Source organism: Cucurbita moschata, unplaced genomic scaffold, assembly GCF_002738365.1.
Source record: "Cucurbita moschata cultivar Rifu unplaced genomic scaffold, Cmos_1.0 Cmo_Scf00024, whole genome shotgun sequence".
Classification (NCBI taxonomy): Eukaryota; Viridiplantae; Streptophyta; class Magnoliopsida; order Cucurbitales; family Cucurbitaceae; genus Cucurbita; species Cucurbita moschata.
Window position 1 is genome coordinate 3,593,912 of NW_019268540.1, and position 16,329 is coordinate 3,610,240.

The window sequence follows — 16,329 nt, forward strand, 5'->3', positions numbered from 1 at the left end:
TTGTTTGTTGGTGAAATAGGGGAGGGGATGTAGTCGCTTCTTGGTTATCACTAATACCATGCTCGACATTCATGGAAATAAACATGCCACTTCTATAATGAAATAGTATAACTAAATAAATTTGTTTATGTGCTAGACTCGTTAAAATATATATTTTCGATAAAAATTAAAAGAATTTAAAAATTAATTTTTTCGGCCATAAAATCATAAACTAATAATGGTATCAATTAAGAAAAAAAAAACTTATTTTAATTAGGAACGACTTAATTAATTATAATTTGTGATGTTTTAGGCTAATTTTGATTGATTAATCTTGAAATTAGACAATTTTGTAGCGCCCCAAGTCTGTGATGGTAGATAGTCGGCTTTAGTCTGTTATCTATCGTCCTTAGTCTCACAGTTTTAAAACACGTCTGTTCGGGAGAGATTTTCAAATCCTGATAAGAAATGTGAAATGCTTTGTTCTGCTCTCCAACCCACGTGGGATCTCACAATCCACCCTCTTTAGGGACTATCATCCTCACCGGCACACTGCTCAATGTCTAGCTCTGATACCATTTGTAATTGTTGGATGATGAAAGTTCCACATCAGCTAATGGGTTTATAACCAAGGAATACTCTCTCCCTTGGCAAGAGACCTTTTGGGGAAGCTCAAAGCAAAGCCATGAGAGCTTATGCTCAAAGTGGACAATATCAAACCATTGTGGAGAGTTAATAACTCAAGCCCATCACTAACAAATATTAACCATTGTGGAGAGTTAATAACTCAAGCCCATCGCTAACAAATATTGTCTGTTATTGTCCATTACGTATTGCCGTTAGCGTCACAATTTTGAAACGCATCTATTAGGGAGAGGTTTCGTTAGAAAAGTAAACAAAAGCGGAAGCTTTTGTGGGCCATTTGAATGGACTGGATCTTCAAAGTTTGAAACTTTGATGGGCCTCTCTAAACTCTTAAAAGATTGCTGTACGATGAAGAGAAGAACATCAAGGAATGAAGAAATGAAATGGAACACTGAACTTTGTTTGAAATTATGCAGTAATTACAGGGTAAGGGTTGGCTACAAACAAAATAAACAGACTGACTGTGAATGAATAATATAATAACTAAACAGCTAACGAGTTTTCGGGGTCTCTACACGGTTCTATGCTCGATTTTTTCAGGTACTATGGAAAGGGAAAAAAGAAGAAGATATATGAATATGCAGCTAAGAAAAATGGTTACGTAATTACAGTTGTAAGTAACTCGAGCCTATAACGGTTAGGATTCAGGAACTACATCTTATTAAGAAGCAAATGGTTTTGTTGTTGTCGTTGTCGTCTTTGTCCCTCTTAGTTATTGGAGCGTTTGTTTCGGTTGAATTCGTCTTAGCTCATTCGGTACAAGATGTCGGCACCGGAGTCCTCTTGAAAAGGCATATTAAGATCGGGTATCGAACGAACGGTCCCAAGAGTTCCCATCTCCTGTAGTTTGCAAGAAACATTTGGCAGAGGTAATTGGTAAGAAGAAGCATCGACTCCGACAGGCATTGTGTTGCATATAGATATCGGTAGTGTCTGCGGTTGAGGTCGGTCGGAGCTTGCTTCCTTCGGCATAGCAGATGTTACCGCCATCTCGATCGCTTGTTGCGAATCGAAATCAATCTGTAGAGTTTCAAAAAGAACAAGTTAGCTTCTTTATGTAACACATTCAGTAAAAACAGCTAAAGCTGTTCCAATCCTCAAAGCTACCCTCCCCGATTAAACCACTACTTTTAGAACTATTTTGAAAAGAATCTGTTCATAAACAACCCATTTGATTCCCACCTCGATTGGGGAAGAGAATAAAGAATTTTTTATAAGGGTGTGGAAAGCTCTCCCTAGCAGACGTGTTTTAAAAATCTTGAGGGAAAGTCCAAAGAGAACAATGTTTGCTAGCGGTAGACTTGGGCTATTACAAATGGTATCAGAGCTAGACATTGAGCGATGTGCCAGCGAGGAGGCTGAGCCTCAAAGGGGGTGGACATGGGCGGTGTGCCAGCAAGGACGCTCGGCCTCAAAAGGGGTGGATTTGAGGGGTCCTGCTTTAGGTGGAGAAGGGAGTGAGTGTCAGCGAGGACGCTGGGTCCCGTAGGGGAGTGGATTGTGAGATCCTACGTCGATTGGAGATGAGAACAAAGAATTCTTTATAAGGGTGTGGAAACCTCTCCGTAGCAGACACGATTAAAAAACCTTGCGGGGAAGCCCAAAAGGAAAAGCCCGAACAATATCCGCTAGCGGGCTTGAGCAGATCATAGTTACATATGCAACCTCAGCAAAAAGAACATAAGAAAAAGCAGCAGCTTTCCAGTCAAAGAGAAATAACAGTGGAAGTTGTTCACCTTCATTTTCTTCAAGCTTCCATTGATAGACCTCTGTTTTTCGACAGTGAGCCGCAAGATCGCCAAGGCCTGCTCTTATAAAAGGAAAAGCTTAGCAAGAGCTCGACCGAGACCGAGACCAAGACCGACACTAGAAAACGACCATTATCATATGATTCTTACAGAAAAAAACATACATCTTTCAAGCTTCTCCTTTCCTTCAATAGCAAAACCTCCTCCTCTTTGAGTTCTCCAAGTGTCTGCCAACCACCATGGATACCCATCATGATTGCCCAAAAAGGAAATGATATCAGAATCTCATACACTAACCAAAAGAAGGCAAAGCAAAGGGTCAAAAAAACCATACCTTTTTCTTTCTTGGCCTCTTCATTGTTGCAACTACTTCACTCTTACCAGCATTCTGCACATATAATACATTCAAAACTCATCCCCTTAGTCAAATAACCAACAATTTGATCCGGATTCAGACCCGGGTCTAGGTCCGGGTCAAGTTTTCGTACGTGAGATGGGATTCAAACCCAAACCCGAGGTTTTAGTAGTGAAGTTACAAAGGTGTCATAACAGCCACTACTAAACAATCAACTCAAATGATAGAAAAAACTATAAACAAAGAACAAATGGATCCTGGTCCCGACTCGGGTCGGGCCGAGGTCAGTTATCATATGTGAGATAAGGATTCAAACCCAAACCCAAGGTTTTAGTAGTGAAGTTACAAATGTGTGATAACAGTCACTACTAAACAATCAACTCAAATTATAGAAAAACCATAAATAACGAACAAATAGATCCCGAGATCCCGACTCGGGTCGGGGTCAAGTATTCATTCGTGAGATAAGGATTCAAACCCAAACCCGAGGTCACTACTAAACAATTACAGAGAAACCATAAATAAAGAACAAATGGATCTCGATCGGGACTCGGGTCGAGGTCAAGTGTTCATACGTGAGATACGGATTCAAACCGAAACCCGAGGTGAGTACTAAACAATCATATCCACTAATACCACCAATCCAAGCAAATGAAGAAAGGCATTGAATTAAAGATGCCCCATTTCACAAGTTGAACACTTTTTCCACAAGTAGGGTCGTCTCTCCTCCATTCAACACGATGAAGAACCCATTAAGTAGTTAAACAAGAGAGTTAATCAACAATTAACAAGTGTTAAACAAGAATTAGTTTGTAATGATTAAACATGGAGTTCACCAATAAGGGGCAGTGTTGGTTGTACCATTTTCCGGACACAAAAATTCATGGTTATAGGAAAGAACACGACACATCTTTTGACCATACAAACGAATCTACTTTCTCTTTTAACATTTAAAAAAAAAAAAAAAAACATACACACATAAAACTTTTGTCAGATTTGGGAACAAGAAGTGTAGTGATGAAGCAAGTGTATAAAGCTATGGTGCAACTGACCGCACTGGATTTTTTTTTTTTTTTTTTTTTTAATGATTTTCATAAACGAAGGGCACAACCACCAATACCATTGACACACAGACATCGTTGCCATGGAAACACGCCACCGATAAAGAGGGGCCCTTTTTGGGCTTTGGGGTGAAATGACGAAAATGACCCTTGTGGTAGAGTCTAGGGTTTGACTATGTTCAAGATGGGAGTTATTGGGCCAATGGAGACAGGGGTTTGACTCTTTTCATACTGCTTCCTCCCTTTTTTTTTTTTTTTTTTTTGTTTAAATTACCAAAATGCCACTCTGACCTATTGTTGTGGACTCCCTCAGAGGTCACCGTTTGGATGAATGGGCAAAAGGGTTTTCCGTTTTCGTTGTTGGTGGAAATGGGTGTTCCGGTAATTTTGAAAATCTTGACGGGAAAGTCGCCGGCGGTGGAAAAAGGGAAGGGAAGGGTAGAACCGTAAATTCACAAAGAGGAATAATTAGAAGTTGGAAGAAAAGGGTGCAAACATTTGAGAGACGCCGACGGAAAAAGAACAAAGAAATGTGTTCCACGGAGGGGCATTTTCGTCTTTTAAACGCACTCACCGAGTTTTCAGAAAAAACAGAACACCAAAGCAAAAACCGAAACCGAAACCAACCTTAGATCTTACGGCGTCAACGAATCCGCCACTGACGGAGGTAGCGCCACCGCCACTACTCCAAGTGAGAGGCGTAGTCGGACTGGCTCTAGCCGCCTCATCGGAAGCCTGACGAGGAAGAATCGGCTTGGAGCGGGGCTGGCGGATGGACCAATCGAGTCGGAGAGGGGGAGAGAGAGGATTGACCAGCGGAGAACGGTTGAGACGAAGAAGTAAGTCGACGACAAGAGAGTCGTCGGAGAGTGCAACATCGACCCATTTGTCGTCGGACATGGCGGAGAGAGAGGCAGAGAGAGAGAGAGAGAGAGAGAAAGGGGGGGAGAAAAGGGGAGTGATGGATGAAGAAGGTATATATAGATGGGGCCATGTCATTTGGGAGTGGATGGTCACGTTCATTACTCGCTCATCTACTCTCTTAATTCCCTACTTTCTCTCTCTACAATTTTTCCTTTTTCTTTTTTTTTTCCACCTCATACGGACCCCTTACGAAAACGTGGCAATTACTCCACGTATTTTCCTAATATTTTGCTTTTTTTTTCTTAATATTTCTGTTATTATTATTATTTTTTTTAAGGGAATATAAAGGAGCGGCGAAAGGGCATAAATGTGGCGGGTGGTATGGGTTTGAAGTTCGTTACGTTCAATCTTTTTTACACGTGCCGTTTATCTACTCCACACGTGTGATTCATCCCTTGCCCTCCACATTTTCTTATTTACTATTCTACCCTTTCTGAATATAAATGCCAATAATAGTTACTTTCGTTTTGTTTTCTTTTTTCTTTTGGGTTTTGCATTTAATCCCTCGGAGTAAATAATGGTAATGAGAAGGAAATTTTAGGATTCTTAGATTTATTGAAACGGATTTTGTTTTGATTTGATTTAGACTATAAATTTGTTATTTATTCATTTTAGGTTAAATTAATAAAAATTATTATTCTACACTATTGACTTTAAAAAAAAATTCTCAAAAATACTTTTTAATTGAAAAAAAGATTAAAATATCATTAAGTTTTTTAAATGGTTTAAAAAATACCTTTTAACTTCTAAACCTATTTTAAAGTACTCAAATTTTCAAAACGAATTAATACTTTTTTCAATGGATTAAATTTTCAAAACGAATTAAATTTTTCAATGTCATTTAATTAAAATAGAAGAGTGAAGTTTTCATTTAATTAAAATAGAAGAGTGAAGTTTTGTTTCAAACTATTACAAAATGAACCGGACGCTTTGAAACCACCCTCTCTATGACCGCACAACTCTCAAACGCTCCTCCACCTTGGCCGGTACCTGAAAAAAAGAGTATAGAAAGAAATGAATATAAAAATTATATAAACCACTCCTATCGCATCCTAATCTTAACAAACTTCAACCGTCTTTTCTTTGGTTCTAGATCGTCTAGTTCTAGTCTTACCGGAGCTTCTTTGGTTCTTCGTCATTTCATTTAAACTCGCCAATCTCTGTGTGATTGGCTTTCCTCCCGATTCTATTTTTATATGAAATAGGATCTGATTGAGAAAATAACATTACAATACGCGTCCAAAATATTGATGATAATAATTTTTTAAACATGGTGTAAATGTATTTAAAAAAAATGTTGTGAAGAGTTTAAAAATATTATTTAAATTTTTAAAAATTTATGAATATTTTTTCAGACAAAATACCGCACTTATTTTTATTAATTTAATCTTAAATTTAAAATATTCAAAGCGCTTTTGAATCTTTCAAACTTTTAGATAATATCTGTAGCTTTTTTTTATTAAAAAAAAAAAAAAAAAAAAAACCAGAGAAGACATCCATGGCGCAAGCAAAGATTCCTTTGATTAGCATTAGAAAGAAGAGAATTAGGTGACCTGCATTTCCCTCAATTCTCTGCAGCTTCTCTCCACTTCCTTCACCCCTTTCTGCACTCACTTTAAAGAAGAGCATCTTCTTCCAAGCATTGCTAATGTTGAATCTTCAGTGCCCAATCTTTGCGGAAAGCTCCTAGTTCATCACCGAATTCTTGATTCCTGTGCATCAATTTACTTCCATACGCTTCGTCTTTGTGCATGCCCTTACAACTTCTCCAATGCGTTCTTCTGCGATTCCTGCACAGTTGTTCAGCTTCAACACCTCCAAATTTCTAAATGCACAAGATCTCGTCCCCAGATAAATCCGTAGATCTAAGCTTAGCGTTGATAAAATCTGTTGCGAGATTTACAATCTTCATTTCTATATCAATTACAACAGATCAGATTTGAGCAATTGTGAGGTTTATGAATTCTGATAACTCCTTTACAGATCAATCAGTCTGAATATTTTGATACAACAGCAATGAAATTCCAGAAAACGAGAAGTTATGACAATGAGAAATAATCGATTCCGAAAGATCAAGAAAACTCACAGAATCTAACGAATCGATAAGATTCTAATGAACAGAGGGAATCTCTACCAATTTGCAGAAATTGAATTCAAATTAGGGCTCTGGCGTAGTGCCTTAGCGATACCTGATTTGAGTAACGAAATCGAAATCACAAATTGCTATTTCCTTGAGGCATCAAATCCGTATATTCACGGAAGTTCCGGAATGCTTAAATCGGAGATTGAGAGGGCAGTTCGAAGCTTGGTAGTGATGGAGAAGAACTGCTTGCAGATCGGAGATAAGAATTCATAAACGGTGGCTGTGATGGCGTTGGAGAAGGAAACTGAAGATCAGTTCCTACTTCCTACCATTCTTCCGGCAACGATAAGACATTCTTTTCCATTTTCGCCTCTTCCTTCGATTCTTCAAATTGAAAGAACGATTTCGAAGCTAAATTTGGAGCGCTTTCTTTTTCGAAATGATTTATTTATTATGAAAGCCCAACAGAAAATAGAGATGGTCCATGGAGCCGCTACTATTGGGCTCAATTGGGCCTATGCTAGACGTGCCGGCCCATTTTCTAATATGATATATTTTATTAAATAAATAAATATATATAAAAAAAGAGATTAATCATTACTCTTAGATTCAATTATTCAAGTTCATAAATTCTGTAATATGATATATTTATTTATTTATTTGAAAGAGATAAAAGACAAAGGAAAGAATTTAATTGATGTGACAAATAATTATTAGATTAGGGAAATACATAAATATTTTATTAAAAGAAAAAAAAGATTGAATTATTGAATTTTCAAAATATTATAAAAATAAATGAAAATTGAAAAAATAATAATAAAATCACATCAACGGTCAATTCTAGGTTGCTTAGAGGTATGAAAATCAACCTAGTTATCCATGCAGGGATTCTGCTGTCCCTTTTTATCCCTTTCTTTTCACATTCCCGTTTTTATTTTTCATTTTTTATTCATATATATAATTAAAAATTAAATTATACACGATAGTACTTGAAATGAGAATATCTGTTAGTGACCAGCTTGGACTATTACAAACGATACAGGAGCTAAACATTACATAACATGTCAGGCGGTGTGTCAGTGAAGACACGAATAGGGAGGGAGAGATAGGAGGGAAGTATTGGAATGATAGAGAGGGAGACATTAGGGAGGTCCGTACGTGTTCCAAGTTCTTCTCAAACCCCGCTTTTCATGGGAGCCTTTTGAAAAAAAGAAACCCTAATTCTGTCTCTCTCTCTCTCTCTTCTGCAAGTGTGGATTAGGGTTTGGCATGCACATCCACGACGGCGATGGCGATGGCGACTAAAACTGTCATCTCAAATGTTATTTCTCATAATCATCACGATATGATCTTTCTGAACTCCCCCCTTTCACTTTCCCTAAACCCTAATTTTCATTTTTTTTCTCTCAATTTTCAAGTTTGCTTATGCCCAAGATTTCATTTTTATTTTGGGACAACTTTTACTCTTAATCTGGAGGTTGAAAGTCCCGGCTAATTTAGAAAATGATCACGTATTTATAAACAAGGAATACTCGAAGCCTTCTGAGTAAGCCCAAAGCAAAGCGAACAGAGTTTATGTTTAAAATGGACAATATCGTATGTTTGTCTAACAATAATATCGCATAACACTAATTAGCCATTGTGATGGTCTATATGTTCTTGATTAATAAAACCATTCTTGGCAAATTAATTTCACTTCTGACTATAAATACGAGTACCTCCAACTGTCCCGGTTAATCATTCTCCAATCCCAACGGAATAGGATCAAAATCATTATTTGATGCTAATTTATTAGGGTTTAGGATAAAAAGAAGATTAAAATATGATATTGCTGATTAAAAAAAAAGAAACCCAATTTCGTTTCTACATTAGAAACCCAACACAAAACAGACAGAAAGGAAACAATTTGTACCTTAATTTCCTCAAAACATTCACACAATTCAAAAGTGGAACGAGCTAAATTTGTTTTTGGGTTCCCATTCCAAAGAACAAAATAAGCTTTGAATTATGATGCGCTTTGACCACCATTAACAAAGTCAAAACCCAGTTTCAAATCAAGCTCCATTCCACGGCTGAACAAATGCGCCGCCGTCGTAACCACCGCACATTTCCGTCCATTTGGTTTCTTCACCGCCTTCAACTTATTACCATTATTACCATTCCTTTTCCCTTCCACTGATGACGTGGATGATGATGATGTGGACTCAAGCGGGACAACCAACGGCATTTCGAAGTTAGTTCGCGCCTTCGATCCTCTCAACCGCCTCGCCGCCGCGTCGTATGCACGCGCCGCCTCTTCCGCTGTATCGAACGTTCCCAGCCAGTGTCTGCACCGTCCGATTCGGTCTCGTATCTCTGCCGACCACCGTCCCCACGGCCGCTTTCGTACTCCTCTATAACTCTTCTGCCCCGTAACGGCCGGCGTCTTTGATCCGCTGGTTGAGGGAGGAATGTCGCCGAATAGGACTTTCCGGCCGACGACGGCGGCGATTCCGTCGAGCTGGGAGTCCGGCGGTGGTGATTGGGAGAATTGGGTTTGGAAGAAGGCTCTGTAGAGAGAGTCAATTGGCTGATCGGAAATCATGGCGGAGAAGATGGTAACGCATGGAGAAGGATCGGTGGGGTTTTTATATTGGAAACTAAAATAATTTAATGAATTAAAAAATTGCTTTAAATTTAAAATATGGTTTATATTTATTATCTAAATTTAATTTTTTTTTTATTTTGTCTTAAAATTTATTTTAAAATGATTACGATATGATTTTTAATTAATTTTAATAGTAACAAAAAAAAATTTAATTACTAGAAAACTAATAAAAATTATGGAAATTCCGGGTTAAAAGTGTAAAATCATTAAGTCTATGAAAGTAAAAATACAACATTTATAAAGTAAAATAAATACAAAATATAAATAAAAAAAGGTTTTTTTTTTCTAAAATAAAATAATTTTATAAAGTCCTATCAATATCGATGAGACCGCAATCTCTCGCATTTATATACTTGCCTTTCGTTTGGCAGGAGGCATATACCCTACAAATGACGCAAATACCCTTTTCATTTGTTGGAAATTACAATGATTTTTTTTAAATTTACTTTTTCAATAATATTCTTGTTGCCAATGTTTGTGACTTGAAATAGGCAGAACAAATATTTAATAAATTGACAGAAATTTAAAAGAGCAATTATACAGCTCAATAAATATTTTGACTTTTTTTTTTCAAATCATTAAGTATCATTAATTAACTTATTAACTTAAATAAAGATCATAATTTTTTTAAAAAATAAAACTTAAGAGGCTAAATTATAAAGGAAAAAATATTAAAGATTAAATGTTTTAATTAATATAGCTAAATATTGTTACTATATATATATATATATATATATATTTAGGCTTAAGAATAACTAGATATTTTAGTAAAACAAATATTTGAATTCCATGAGAAAAAATAATAATAGCATTGTTACGACGTCGTTTGGGGGAGATCTCGAGGGAAAATCATGGCCGTTGGTTTAAAAAAGATGAAGCAATCGGCGTCATGGTGGCGTCAAGGGAAAAGATAGTTTGACTGCTTGGCTTAATTTGTGGTGTATTTAAAGACCTTTTTTTGGTATTAATTATATTGATTGTTTAATTAATTGCAATTTGTGATGAGAAATAATCCAGTACGGCTCAGGCACACCGTAATACCCGTGTAAAAGCATGCCATGTCGATATATATATAATTTTAAAATTAAAATAAATCAGTAAATATGCATTAAACGTAGGAAATAAATATTTCAAATTTTCGGAAAGAAAGATGTGACACAGAAATAATTTAATATTTTAATCTAGAGGGGTACTTTCGTCAACAAATGGGAATTTTAAGTGCGACATGACGTTTCAATCCAAAAAAAGGTCTTGTTGTATTGTATTGTATTGGGACCATGACGCTGGAAGGGGAAAAAATGACACATGATACATGAGGTGACGTGGAGTTCAAGCTCAGCAGCAACGTCAGCATCAATTCCACGTCGGACTACTACTATCACCAGACAGTTACAAGCAAATTATTTAAGGAATGAGGCCATGATTTGTTATACATATGGGAACTTATATGTTACAATCATTATAACACTGAATCATGGAAACTAAGCAAGTTTCAATACATCCATGACAGGTCTTGCCTGAACGATATGCTTCTCGCGGCGCCATGGATGCCCCTCTCGGAGATTTGAGGGCAGTCTTCCACGATCAGCGACTCGAGTTTGTATGCATCGACAAGCGGTTTCAACCCATCGTCGGTGATTCCCAAGCATTTGCTTAGTCGTAAGTTTTGCAGTTGAGGGAACTGGCTAACTAGTTGCAGCCCCTCGTCGCTTATTTCTTGGCATCTTACAAGCTCTAGAGTTTCGAGATAGGAGGCCGAGCAGAGCGCTTCCAATCCCATGTCGTTGAAGGAGTAGACGTGATCGAGGGCGAGCTCTTGGATTGGACACTTGTGAACTAGAACAAGGATCCCATTGAGGGAAAATGAAGAGAGTGAGGGGAATTCACCATCTGCAAATGAGATTCTAACTGATTCGAGATGGGCGCAGTTATCCGCTAAGGCTTTTAAGCTCTCATCTGTTAATCTCAGCGTGTTGTGGGCTAACAATGGAAGTGAAAAATCCGATGGAACTCGAAGGGAAATCGAGCGGAGATTATGCGATTCTCGAGCCAAGCTTATTATATCACAATCTCTAACTCCAACACACATATCTAAGTGAACCTTCTGTAAGTTCTTGCACTTTCCCAATACACAGGCAAGTCCTCTCCCTGGACTGATTATGCAGTTCACCAAGCTAAGTTCCAACATATCATCACAAAGGATCCACTGCTTTTGCCATCGGTCCACAGCTAAACGATCGTAAACCTTCATGTATCGGTAGTTAGCATCGACTTCAAATTGCAGCCGTTTCAACTTTCGCCAGCTATGGCCTAGCTTAATCAGATCACCTTCCCCAATTGCTCTACAGTTCCTGATCGAGAGATCCTCAAGTGTTCCAAGTTTTCCGAGGTATTCAAGCCATTCGACACTGCTGACATTCAAACATCGGATAAGATGAAGAACAGTGAGGTTTTTGCATCCAACAGCGATTGAGAATATGCCACATCCCGTGATTCTTGGAGTGAAGTTCAGCTTCAGAGATGAAAGCTTGTAGCAGGACGTTAAATGGCGAAGTCCAACATCGGTGATAAACGTGCAATAGCTTAAGGTTAGATCAGTGAGACATGGACAATGGTTGGAGAGGATGAATAGTCCACGATCATCCAATTGCTTCCCGAGTTTCGACATCCAACCCGAATACGTGATTTCAATTCGTGTTAAATTCGGAAACCTGAGACACAGAGATGTCAAAGCTTCATCCGCAGGGTCTAATCCACAACCAACTCGAAGAAAGTGTCTGTTTTCTTTGTCCAAACCGTGAAGACGCTTACACGATAACGCCAAAGAGTTTCGGTCGATGGTTTTCTTAACTCTATTCAATATCTCCCAAATCAATACTTCAGGTAAACTATCCATTACAACAAGGCAGTTCTGCAACACAAGATAACATCAATTAACTAAGATTTGGTAGGAAGGTGAGCCAAACACAGCAAAAAAACAGAACGATAACTCGAAACTGAATGAAATATCCCGAAATCGTCTCGACGGTCGACGATCGAAACAAAGATCATACCAACACAGTCCAGAATGTCAAAACATGTATGCTTCACATAATCAAACCCGGATATCTTCCAATATGAATATGATAGAAACCAGAAAGTAAACAATTGGCCGCTCACAAGGGTTCTAACTCATTGATACATAATATGAAGATTTAGAGTTCGAATCAACAAGAAACGCATAACTCCAGATTTAAAGAGGAACTTGAAATAATCATTGAAGCAAAACCACAAATCAATAGAAGTAGAACAAGGGATCATCAAGAACGATCAATATAATAAAAAAAAATTGAAAAAGAGGATTAATAATCGTATTAACGAGGGAAATAATCAAGATGGGATGAATTGAACCCCATCAACAGAGACGATTCAACCCTAATTCATCAACTGCTTTCAAAAGACATGAACAAAATTGAAACCCGAGATCTACGAGAGGAATTCAGAAATTTCACCTGAAAATGGAAAGAGATAACGACTGGAATTTAGATGGATCGAACCAGTTTCCTTCCGATTACGATTTACAGACAAGGGAATATCAAATAGGGTTGATACTTAGATATTTATGCGGAAAAGGACATTGAAATCGATTGAAGTTCGCCCCAAAAATATCGCGCTGTTCATAAATGTGTACCTGGTTTATAAATGTCTGAGACCCACCACAGAAAAAGGGGGCAAAGATCGGTTTCGTTGCTTAGCGAGGAGATCGGAGCTCCAGCGTTCCTAAAGGATTTAGTATTGGGAATTTTGAGTGTCGCTTGTTCTTCGCATTTTGATCGGTGATTAACAACTTCCATGTTATCACTCAACATAATTTTCTCTATTTCTTACATTATACTCGAAATTTATTACTTTACTTCATCCTTACTTAGTAGAAATATTTGGTCTCATATTTGTAGTTTAATCTCTACATTAAAAATTTCATCAAAATCAAATGAAATCTGCTTACAATTTTACTTTATAAACACTTTTGATTAAGAAATTTCACTTAACAATCATCAATTATTTTTAACTTTTTAATAAGTATTTAAATTAATCACTTATAGACGTTTAAGAGTTGGTTGAATCATCAATTATTTTTTTTATAGGTGTTTAAATTATTCATTTACGAACATTTAAAAGTTGAATTGATAGAATGTATCATTCAATTAATCAAGAGATTGTCTCTAATATAAAAGACATCGTATTGTTGATTTGATAACAGTAGGATGGTTTTGTGTTTGGCAGAAGTGTTCATATAACTTAATAGTCGACCAAACCTAAATTATCTAACAAAAACCATAAAGTTGGGTTGAGATAGTTTTTTTTTTCTTCCATTTGGGTTAGGTTGACTTTTTAGAAAATAAAAAAAATTCATTTAATTTACCGGTTGACATTCTTTTCGCTCGGAATCCAATAAACTCATAAATAGAATTATAACCTAACTTTATCCTACTTTAAAAAATATATATATATATATTTAACGTTTGCCGCCCATATTAATGATGTGGTGTGACATGTAAATGTTCCCCGGTCTGAATTGGAGCTTTGTTTGCCGTTCTTCCTTGAAGATGTCGGCTGATATTGGCACTTGATACTCAAAGATCCTCCATCTGCTGACCAGTTTCCAGGTATGCCATATGTTCTCCAACCTGAAACTAGAAACACAATTGATTCAATATGTACTCTACAATGCCAGACCAAATCACAGTGTGTTGAGGTTTAGATTGCATGATCGTTGTTTCTGAAGGAAACAGGTTAAAGGAAAGGGGGAGGTGAATAATAGAGAAGTAGAAAATATGCATCACCTGCCCTTCTAAATCCTGTATCTTCTTTCTTTCGAGTGCAATACCCGGAAAGACCAATCAATGATTGACTCTGAAATGACACGTTGAAAGTCTAGCGTTGTTATTCTCTAGAAAGAACATTCCTTCTATTCGTTACGTCAAGGCTCTTCCTAGTTTGTGCTACTTTAGCATATATCTACTTCGAAGGAATATTGAATTTTATTGTCTTTTCTGGCCATGAAAGAATACCGCAATATGCCTAAAAGATATGAAGTCGAATAATCAAGGTAGGGATTGTTGGCTTGGAACTCGAGCAATCTCCTCTCGTGCATTAGGAATGCTTCTAACTTCTCTGCCTGAAGGAACTTTTGGCAGTGAGTCGAAAGTCTTAGGGAGAAGTCCTCTCCTATTTAGGACTATTTTCACTCTTCTTTCAGTACCAACGAGCTCGACTTATTCAAATGGCTCAAATACTTGAAAAGAAAATGAAATTGATAACTACACAAAAATATTTGCCGTCATTTGTGTTAGAGCGGTTAAATTTTGGGCTATGACGGTGAAATATGAGTGTTAATTTCGTGAAACTATTTATGGTGGAGAAGTTACTCTTTTGTCATTTTTTTTTTAAATCAATGTTGGTCGAGATTCGTCCATGTCCAATCTCAATGGACAAACCTTCGATCTGATCCACCTCCAGCTCTATAATTCAGTTGTAACTCACCCAAAATTTACAACAATCAAACTTTATTCTTCTTTAATGGAGTAGAATTGAAACATCTTTTGATAATTTTGATAACCTTTTCTTCACATCTTCATTGAAGTATATTGTATGATTGATGTCTCTTGGTTCATATCATAATGCTTCTCAATTATACATTCTCTAATACAAAGAAAGTAGTTTAAACTGCAATATAGCAGTAGCGATCACCAACATCATCTTAGAAATTTCTTTTCCTTATGCATTTATTGTTATGTCACGTCGGTCGGACAGGGAAACAAAATATTTTTTTATAAGATTGTGGAAACCTTTTTCTAGTAGACGCGCTTTAAACTTTGAGGGGAAGCCCGAAAAGAAAAGACTAAAGAGGAAAATATTTGTTAGCGGTGGGCTTGGATGGGTACAAATGGTATCAGAGCTACACATCAGACAATGTATCAGTGAGGAGGTTGATCATCGAATGAGGTGAACACGAGGTGGTGTGCCAGCAAGGACACTAGACCCCGAAGGAGAGCGGATTGGGGGGTCCCACATCAATTAGAGAAGGGAACGAGTGTCAGGGAGGACGCTAGGCCTCGAAGGAGGGTGGATCATGAGATCCCACATCGGTTGGAGAGGGGAACGAAACATTCTTTGTATAGATAGGAAGTCTCTCCCTAGCAAACGCGTTTAACTTTGAGGGGAAGCTCGAAAGGGAAAACCCAAAGAGAACAATTTCTCAGGCTGATGTTGACATGTGTTAGGATTAGATTTGATTTAGTTATTTGGATTAAATTTGATTTAGTCATACTAGATTTAGTCCTATCGGATTTGATTCCCTAATAGCCAATTTCATTCTTCACTAAATGAGAGATTTCTCCCTCCATTCCTAACATTTGGTATCAGAGCCTAATTGGACCTGAAACAAGAAATACACAAATTGAGTGTTTGAGAGGAAAAACACTGAACAAATGGCAAGTGATTCAGAAAGCGTTGCTACACCATGGAACGACCCAAACAAAAAAATTTAAATGATTCAGAAAGCTTTGCTACACCATGGAAGGACCCAAACAAAAAAATTTAAATAATTAAAATAATAATTTTCAGTAAACTACTCTCCACTAACCCCTCCTTCCTCTCCCAACTATCTCTCCTCAACCAACTCATCCTTCAATGTCCCAAATCAGAATACTGGATCATCGGTGGTTCTTGAAGAAAAAAAAAATACAAACAACAAGATTGATTTACCAGGAGAGCTGTAGATTTAATTTGTGGAGAGAGATCTTGTCGTTATTACGGTAAGTCATGTTTCAGATCTCTGATCTCTTCTTCATTTATCCAGATCAAAAAAATTAACAGGTAAATAAGAAAGGAAAGAGGAAAGAAGA

General features: G+C 37.2%; 3 protein-coding genes across 6 annotated transcripts; all 3 read right to left on the minus strand.

Moving 5' to 3' along the window:
* Positions 1 to 1,003: 1,003 nt before the first annotated feature.
* LOC111460736 lies at positions 1,004 to 7,207 on the minus strand. Of its 3 annotated transcripts, none has more exons than XM_023103994.1 (6): positions 6,902 to 7,207; positions 6,197 to 6,502; positions 2,707 to 2,760; positions 2,537 to 2,599; positions 2,361 to 2,429; positions 1,004 to 1,644 (listed from the first exon to the last, which is right to left on the minus strand). In XM_023103994.1, exons 2-6 carry the CDS (start codon positions 6,206 to 6,208, stop codon positions 1,369 to 1,371), a joined length of 474 nt encoding a protein of 157 aa, XP_022959762.1. In that variant the 5' UTR covers positions 6,209 to 6,502; positions 6,902 to 7,207; the 3' UTR covers positions 1,004 to 1,368. The 3 variants fall into 3 exon arrangements, with proteins under 3 accessions (XP_022959762.1, XP_022959763.1, XP_022959761.1); XM_023103995.1 differs by having other exon boundaries at positions 6,197 to 6,626; XM_023103993.1 differs by lacking the exons at positions 6,197 to 6,502; positions 6,902 to 7,207 and adding an exon at positions 4,416 to 5,238.
* Positions 7,208 to 8,722: 1,515 nt separating this feature from the next.
* LOC111461162 (ethylene-responsive transcription factor ERF084-like) lies at positions 8,723 to 9,379 on the minus strand. The gene has a single exon (XM_023104661.1). It carries the CDS (start codon positions 9,377 to 9,379, stop codon positions 8,801 to 8,803), a length of 579 nt encoding a protein of 192 aa, XP_022960429.1. The 3' UTR covers positions 8,723 to 8,800.
* Positions 9,380 to 10,673: 1,294 nt separating this feature from the next.
* On the minus strand, positions 10,674 to 13,306 carry LOC111460733 (F-box/LRR-repeat protein 14). 2 transcript variants are annotated; one of them, XM_023103988.1, is made up of 2 exons: positions 13,113 to 13,306; positions 10,674 to 12,353 (listed from the first exon to the last, which is right to left on the minus strand). In XM_023103988.1, exon 2 carries the CDS (start codon positions 12,336 to 12,338, stop codon positions 10,935 to 10,937), a length of 1,404 nt encoding a protein of 467 aa, XP_022959756.1. In that variant the 5' UTR covers positions 12,339 to 12,353; positions 13,113 to 13,306; the 3' UTR covers positions 10,674 to 10,934. The 2 variants fall into 2 exon arrangements, with proteins under 2 accessions (XP_022959756.1, XP_022959755.1); XM_023103987.1 differs by having other exon boundaries at positions 12,934 to 13,306.
* Positions 13,307 to 16,329: the final 3,023 nt, after the last annotated feature.

Coding starts and splice junctions, on each gene's coding strand:
- LOC111460736 (XM_023103993.1), bottom strand. CDS start 4,811: ATGAACGTGACCATCCACTCCCAAATGACATGGCCCCATCTATATATA. Junction 2,600..2,706: donor AGAGGCCAAGAAAGAAAAAG/GTATGGTTTTTT, acceptor GGTGGTTGGCAG/ACACTTGGAGAACTCAAAGA. Junction 1,645..2,360: donor GAAGCTTGAAGAAAATGAAG/GTGAACAACTTC, acceptor GAAACTCTACAG/ATTGATTTCGATTCGCAACA.
- LOC111461162 (XM_023104661.1), bottom strand. CDS start 9,379: ATGATTTCCGATCAGCCAATTGACTCTCTCTACAGAGCCTTCTTCCAA.
- LOC111460733 (XM_023103988.1), bottom strand. CDS start 12,338: ATGGATAGTTTACCTGAAGTATTGATTTGGGAGATATTGAATAGAGTT.